The sequence below is a fragment of the Adiantum capillus-veneris genome, chromosome 6, assembly GCF_014529385.1.
Source record: "Adiantum capillus-veneris isolate H3 chromosome 6, ASM1452938v2, whole genome shotgun sequence".
In the NCBI taxonomy this organism is placed as follows: Eukaryota; Viridiplantae; Streptophyta; class Polypodiopsida; order Polypodiales; family Pteridaceae; genus Adiantum; species Adiantum capillus-veneris.
In genome coordinates, this window is record NC_140936.1 from 16,922,724 (window position 1) to 16,930,205 (window position 7,482).

General features: G+C 42.1%; 1 protein-coding gene across 1 annotated transcript; it reads left to right on the forward strand.

Moving 5' to 3' along the window:
• The first annotated feature begins 375 nt into the window (after nt 1-375).
• On the forward strand, nt 376-2,849 carry LOC147455196 (uncharacterized). Its single transcript, XM_086515215.1, has one exon. The coding sequence runs from the start codon at nt 1,158-1,160 to the stop codon at nt 2,709-2,711; it is 1,554 nt and encodes a 517-aa protein (XP_086371341.1). The 5' UTR covers nt 376-1,157; the 3' UTR covers nt 2,712-2,849.
• Nucleotides 2,850-7,482: the final 4,633 nt, after the last annotated feature.

Here is a 7,482-nt window from a genome sequence, read left to right on the forward strand (position 1 = left end):
TCTATAGCCCAACAGGTATCCAACACCCCAAACCACACAGAATCACACACACGCACACTATCTGTAACTTGCATCGAACAGCCTCGCTTACGAACAACTTCGGCTACACACAATCACCTTTACCGATGCACACACCAATGCACCCATATCTGTAACCACACTCACACCGGGAGACCTCGCAATGCCTCGACCGCATACAAAACCACTCTCAAACTGCAACCACAATCAATCTCAATCTCTCTCTCTCTCTCTCTCTCTCTCTCTCTCTCTCTCTCTCTGCCCACACACACAAAAGACCCGGAGCCACCGCTACCATGGGCGTTATGCACGAGACGAGATAGCCAAGAAGAATGATAGAAAATCCAATCCCAAACTCTAACCCAATCAGACCATACAATCACTTATGCATAGCAGCAAAACAAGTTTTTGGGTATAGTGGTGTCACCGGCCATAGTTTTGTAGCCAATGGTTTACCTATGCATTCGATCCATGGCCATCGGCTTCTCTATTGTGTGCAACATTCTTCACAACTGCAGTTTGTGGTCGATTGGTATATACTTTTTCTCCGTTCCTGACTTTTGGCAGCCCTTATCAGCCCCTTTACCTTCCCCTACCTACAACTCATCCACCTCTCAGCCATAGTTTTGTAGCCAATGGTCTCCCTATGCATTTGATCCATCGCCGTCGGCTTCTCTATTGCGTGCAGCATTCTTCACAACTGCAATTCGTGGCTGATTCGTACTTTTTCTCTGTTCCTGACTTTTGGAAGCCCTTGGCGGCCCCTTTACCTTCCCCTACCTACAACTCATCCACCTCTCGGCCCTTCCATGTGTGGGAATAATTAATCCACATCACGACACAGTTGTCATCCTAGTATAGTAGGCATAACGGCCCGCATCCCCATGAATCTGTAACTGCCTCTTCATGTGTATATAAGTACACCTTCTCTTGAATACAATTATCGCCTTCTTGCCACGCTCTGCGTATCTCTCTGTCCCTCTCTCTCTCTCTCTCTCACCTTCTCAGTGAGCACTACCTAGCTTCTCACATGGTATCATCGCAGTGGTGATCCTGGCTCACCTTGACGGTGTCCCACCACAACCCCTCTGCGCAGTACCTCTCCGAACCCTGGCAGACGCCAACTCACCCAGCCAAGCATGGCTGATGAAGAAATCGCAATTCAAATCTTCCTTGGGAGCCTTACTGATGATGTCCCACATCATCCGGTTCGTGGTGCAGTTGAGCCTGTACTCGCACGTGGCTGCTCTCCGAGCACGTGCCCTCCCAAAGAAGTTGATGCCGCAACTACCACCATTGCTGCAGCTACCGAACCTGCTGTAGAAGAAGACCTTGCTGCAGACGCTGCCGCTGCTGTAAATCTTGCTGCCAAAAACGATGCTGCCAGAGCTGGTGCTGCCACCCCTGAGGCCATGACAAGCGCCAGCCTGGCTGCTGGCGAAGATGTTGCTGCAACACCTGCAGACACAGTCAACTCTGGCGCTGCCAAGCCAGCACGCCATGCTCAAGCTGCTCCCAATCCCACCGTTGGTGGAGCGGCCTGCATACCTCAACTCTCTCGGGTGAACGCGCCATGCCTTCAAGCCGGCTTGGACACCTTTCAGCCTGCACACCTGCATGCCTCATGCGTAGCCAACCCTGCTGCAGTCAATGCTGCCCACGCAGATGCGCACGCAAGCTCCTGTTCCGCCATCCCTGTAGTTGAACCTGCTGCTCCTGGTGCTGCGAAGTCAGCCTCAAAAGCAGCCACCTCAGCATTAGAAGCCAAAGCCGCCCACAGTACTGCTGTCCTCAATGCAGAAGACCAACTTACCACCGCTCCAGACGCATGTTGTATTGACACCCTTGCAACTGTGGCAGCCGCCACCCCTGTGGCCAGTACTGCCAAGCGTGCAACAGTGGCAGGCGCCATGCCTGTGACAAAGATTGCTGCCACCCCTTCAGAAGAATACGTGGCAGCCCATGATGCTGCTACCCACCCTGCAGACGCACCTTCTGTGGCCGAGTTTACCACCATACCTGCAGAAGAAGAAGTAGCAGCCCAAGATATTGATACCGCAATGCCCATCGATGAAGCCGCTTACCCTGACACTGAAGTGACCACTGTGGTTAAATCCACACTGAACCGGCTCAGTGCAGATGCTAATGCTGATTGTGATGACCTGGTCATTCCTTCCTTCCTTGGGAAACTTGCTGCTGAAGATAGCGATGGTAATACAACCATCATTGAGGCATTCCCTCGGAACCGACCTCCTGCAGCTCCTGCAGATCATGCTGTGGTTCAATCCACTCAGGCCCGACGGCCCATTTCTGGCGCAGCCCACCCAACTTTCCATGATCTTGCCAACCCCGCTACACCAGCAGCCGACGATGCTGCTACTGCCGCCAACCCAACAGCCGATACAGTGGAGTTCACCTTACCTGCAAATCCTGCATCAACACCAACTGCAGAGTCACCTTCACGGGCTAGCCTCACCCAGCCTGCATCAAGGAGAAACATGGCTCGTCCACCGTCCCTCTGCACTTACTGCAAAGGATGCTTACACAGATGTGGCTCCAATCCCAGACTCTTGAGTGCTCTCAATCCTCGCAGGCGAGACGATCCAGAACAAACACTTCTTTCAAGCCTCACATTGGGCATACAGCAAGTGAAAGGGTCCCTACAATGCCTTGCTATGATGAGACTTCTCTGAACTCTATTCCAACTGATCTCCTTCAACCTACCTTGGATACTTCTTCTAATCCAATATCCAAATTGGATTTATTTGATGCTTATATTGTTGTTCCTCTCCCACCTGAGCATCATTTCCACCCTTTACCCATTGAGAGCCTCTTCCACATGAACTCTCAAGCTGCTGCTACTCCCCTGAGTTGCTTTCCTTTGACACTTACCAATGCTCAAGCATTTCGAGCACCAGGAAAATCCCTACTTTCATGGATTTCAATCAACTTTGATCCGGGAGGTGAAGCTTCTCATGGTAGGTCACTGCTCCCTACCAACTCTCACTCTACCATGCTTGTGCTTCAAGTCTTACCCTCGACATCGACTCACACGTCTCAAGTTGGATTCGTATTTTCATTTCTCTTGCGGGGGCGAATATGTGGTTTACAAGCTCATGAAATCACTCATGGAGTGACCCTGAAGAAGCCTTTCAAACCTCAACCAAAGCAGCAATCAGAGCTGCTAATCTTCTTCATTACGAAGTCGGACCTTGATCCAGGTTGAAGACCTCGGAAGTCACACCAAGAATAATTCCATACGCATACTGTATTTTCCCAAAGTATGTAGATCTATCTCATGATCACATCACAGTACACACACATACATGCCTCTGTATGGACGATGTGTCTTACGGGGCCGTGTGGGAATAATTAATCCACATCACCACACAGTTGTCATCCTAGTAGGCATAACGACCCGCATCCCCATGAATCTGTAACTGCCTCTTCACGTGTATATAACTACACAAGGAGCTTTTGATATGTTACCATATAGAAAAAAATATAAATTTGCTAGATGATTCACTAGTTTGAATACACACAACTAGTAAAAGTGCAAACTAGCAACTGTGAGACAGTTTCTAGTTGGTCAATCTAGTAAGTTTGTTACTATATGGCAAATGGTACTACCATATAGTAACTAAGTTGCTAGATCTAACTAGAAACTCTTCACACTTGCTAGTTTGACCTTAGTGTGTCAAACTAGTTAATCATCTAGCAAATCCAAAGTAATAAGTCACTTAGTAAATCTAAACTAGTTAATGACCTAGAAAATTTAAACTAGGTAGACATATAGAAAATCTAAACTAGTAGAATGTATGCTAAGTCAAATCTTTAAGTGATTCAGGAAATGATTTAATCAACTTAACAAGAGAGGTACATGTAACCAAATATGAAAGTTCAATAAGATAATGTCACTTTCAAGCACATAGAAGTTTCAAAGATACAAATCTCAATCTTCATTTGCCAACTCCACATCTTTGAGTGACAAAGCTCCTACCTTATCAAAATTGATACAAACTATGCTCTTCACTAAGAGCCAAGTCACTAAATCCTCACACATGGTAAAAGAATTGGTGTCACCCGCCTTCCTCTTGAAGAAGGAATGTGTTTTTTTGAGAGCAGTATAAGTAGGTTTTACAAGATGATAAATGTCTTCAACCTTCTTAGTACCAAGCCATTTCATTAGAATGGCTTCTTTATCACTTACACATAACTCTCGTGCCTACAAAAAAATAACAAAGAGTATCAGTCATCATCTAGTTAAACTCTATGTGTATTAGTCAAAGTATAGTGCAAGTAGTACACCTAACAAAATACACACCTTTTTTTCTAAAACAGAGCTTTCATCAATAATACTCTCTTCTCTGGATCCACTTGATAGTTCCTAAACATGAAAACAATATAGTTTTAATCCTAGTTACCAAGATTTCATTTATATAGCTTAACTTAACCATTTTACCTTTTTCTTTTTGTTATTGGAAACCTTTGAAGCTTTCTCCTTTTTTTTGAGAAGCTCCTGAAGCTTACTCGTAGCCTAAAAACACGACACACAACAACTTATAAAAGAAAGTAAAATCCAATATCGATCAAGCTACTCAACACAAATATATTAATTATTAGCATACCTTTCTTTTTCGCACACTTTTTCTAGAGAGCAGATCTACGTTTGAATCGCAAAATTCACTTGAAGTGTTATCTTTCATTTAAACCTTGTTCTCTACATGGTTATGATCAACACCATGTGAACTCTCATAAGATTTTTTTTCTTCCAAAGCAACCCCAAAGCTCCCATCTGATATAAATCTTTGATACTCCTAAATAAAAAATAATCATAATTCAAGTGAAATATAAATATAAATATATATATACATAGATAGATAGATAGATAGATAGAGAGAGAGAGAGAGAGAGAGAGAGAGAGAGAGAGAGAGAGAGAGAGAGAGAGAGAGAGAGAGAGTACTTTTGAACATACCTCATAAGCATCATTTTCTTGATCATTATTTTGCCAAGGAATTTATGGAATATATACTTCTACATCTTCCTAAGTTTTCATAAATAAACCATAAACAAATTTAACTTTAAGAACACACATTTAGAAGCTCAAGATGAATAGTGTGTAGTAACCAATGACTCACATTAGCTGGTGCCTCCTTTTCCATCTTGTTTTCAATTACCACAATAGTATCCATGTCAGTAAGCTTTGCCAAAGCATTGTCATCGTGAGCATTCTCTACCTATTGAAAATAAAATGTAGATGAAACAAAGCATCAAATAAGCCACTAAGTATTCATGCTAACTATCTTACCATTTTGTTAGAAGAATCATCTTTATCCAAGTCATTGGATTCTTCATGTTGCATCCCAACATCCTTATCATGTAAATCATTATTTATGGCCTATATTTGCATTAAAAATATCTTGTAAGTATAAAACACACAAAAAACATAACTTTATTAATGCATTAAATAACCATACCGTAGATCCACTCGAGGAAGACGTTGATTCGGCAAGAGACTTGATACACCATAAATAAATATCCTCCTCCTTCCAAGGATAAGAAGCTCCATCTATGACAATGTCTTTGAGTTTGCCTATGTTATCTCCAATGATGCTCATAACTTGACTCTTTTGTTCAAGATTGTTTCGAAGGTCACCAATAGAGTCAACTTTTGCAAACCATTTTCCCACCTCCCCATAGTTAGAGTATAACACTCTACATTGATCCGGATGATACTTCAAAAGAAAATTTCTACCATAAAGCTTCCCTGCATCTCTATGTGTGGGAGGTGGAGGTCTAAACACCTGGTCATATATCTCTGGATCATATTTAGCTACACAAGGTGGATCCCCACATGTAGCAATGCTAGTAGGATTTCCTAAAATTCTTTTGTTCCCAGCATAATTGGCTCTCCATATATACACTCAACTCTTTGAGAGCTTCATCATGAGGTTTCGAAAGCAATGCAGCTAAAATAGATTGCGGACAACTCATATTTACCCTAACAAAGTCAAACAAGCACACACATATAAAAATAATTAACAACCACCAATAAAAACAAGTTAAATCACTTAAAAAAAAAGAGACTTAAGTCAATATAGACATATCTAAGTAGTGGGTTATAAAATTAAATATAGACTTGACACATTGTATACATGCTCAAATAGTGGGGTACAAAATTAAATGTAAACTTGACACATTTTAGACATGTTCAAATAGTGAATTACAAAATATAATCATTCATTGGAGCGCCATATAATAGGTACCCAACGATCAAGCTCCCCTAGCTTAGTGATCTTCTTCTTCTTTACTACAACCCAACCTTCGAGCAGAAACAGACCTTCGAGCAGAAACAAACAACTATCCCAACTTCTCCATTCATTCTCCTCTATTTGAACTTTCTAAATATTGCTTTGATGCATAGGAGGCTTTAGTATAGCAAGCTTTGCCATTTTTTCCTCACAGTCTATTTCCCTAACCACGGCATGCTTCAATTGTTCCACACCTCCATTTTCGATGCATACTTTTACTATATCATGCTCTTGGAGCCATAAAGGAACATTTCCACATTGTCCTTCCTCTAGCAATCTATCCCTTCTCTTTAAGTCTTTCACTTCATAAGCTATGAACTTATGTCCTCGCGATAATGGCATTGGAATAAACGTATGTAGCAAAGATGAGATTGGGTGAATACAATCCCAAGTGAAGGGAAACGGTATCTTTTCAAGGACACTCATTCCTGTAATTGTATCAATAAGTAATCGTTCTGAATGAGTATCACCTACAATGCATTTCTTATAGTATCTCCCTGCAAAGAAAAGCATGGACTTTCCTTGATGCTGCATAGAGAAAAAAGAAGTTATAGAAGCTTTCCAATGGCCCCTTTCCTCTACTTGTTGATTTATATGTTGATTTATATCATCAACCTTCACCACCACATCAGAGCCAACTTTGTATATTTCCCCTCTGAAGAGAACCTTGTCATACGCCTTTACTTCTGCAATAGGAATGCTTGCTTCAATGTTCCAAAAGCTCCTTAAAAAGGTAGACTCCTCACTTGTTGGATTCCGATAAACACATTGCTTCTTTGAAATTGCAATGCCTTTGAGAAGAAGGCTATCTATACATGACGATCTTTGACCATGTTTCAACATGGTATTCCACAAAGATTTCGCTGCACCAATAGACGAAACAATTGCTAAACCATCCATATGTTGCAGTGGACACTCCTCTGAGTAGTCTTCTATAACGGAGTTACTGAAAGTGCCACCCATAGAGGCATGCAAAGATCTTAAGAATCTTTGTTCCGGAAGAAGCCCATCACTGTCTGATTGCACAATCTGAAAAACTCTAGTAAAGAACTTCCTCAAATAATATTGGACAAATGATGCTTCATCCTACATATTATTTGTCTTGATGGTGCTGTATATCTTTACAAGACGCTCAAAGATATAACACCAGTAC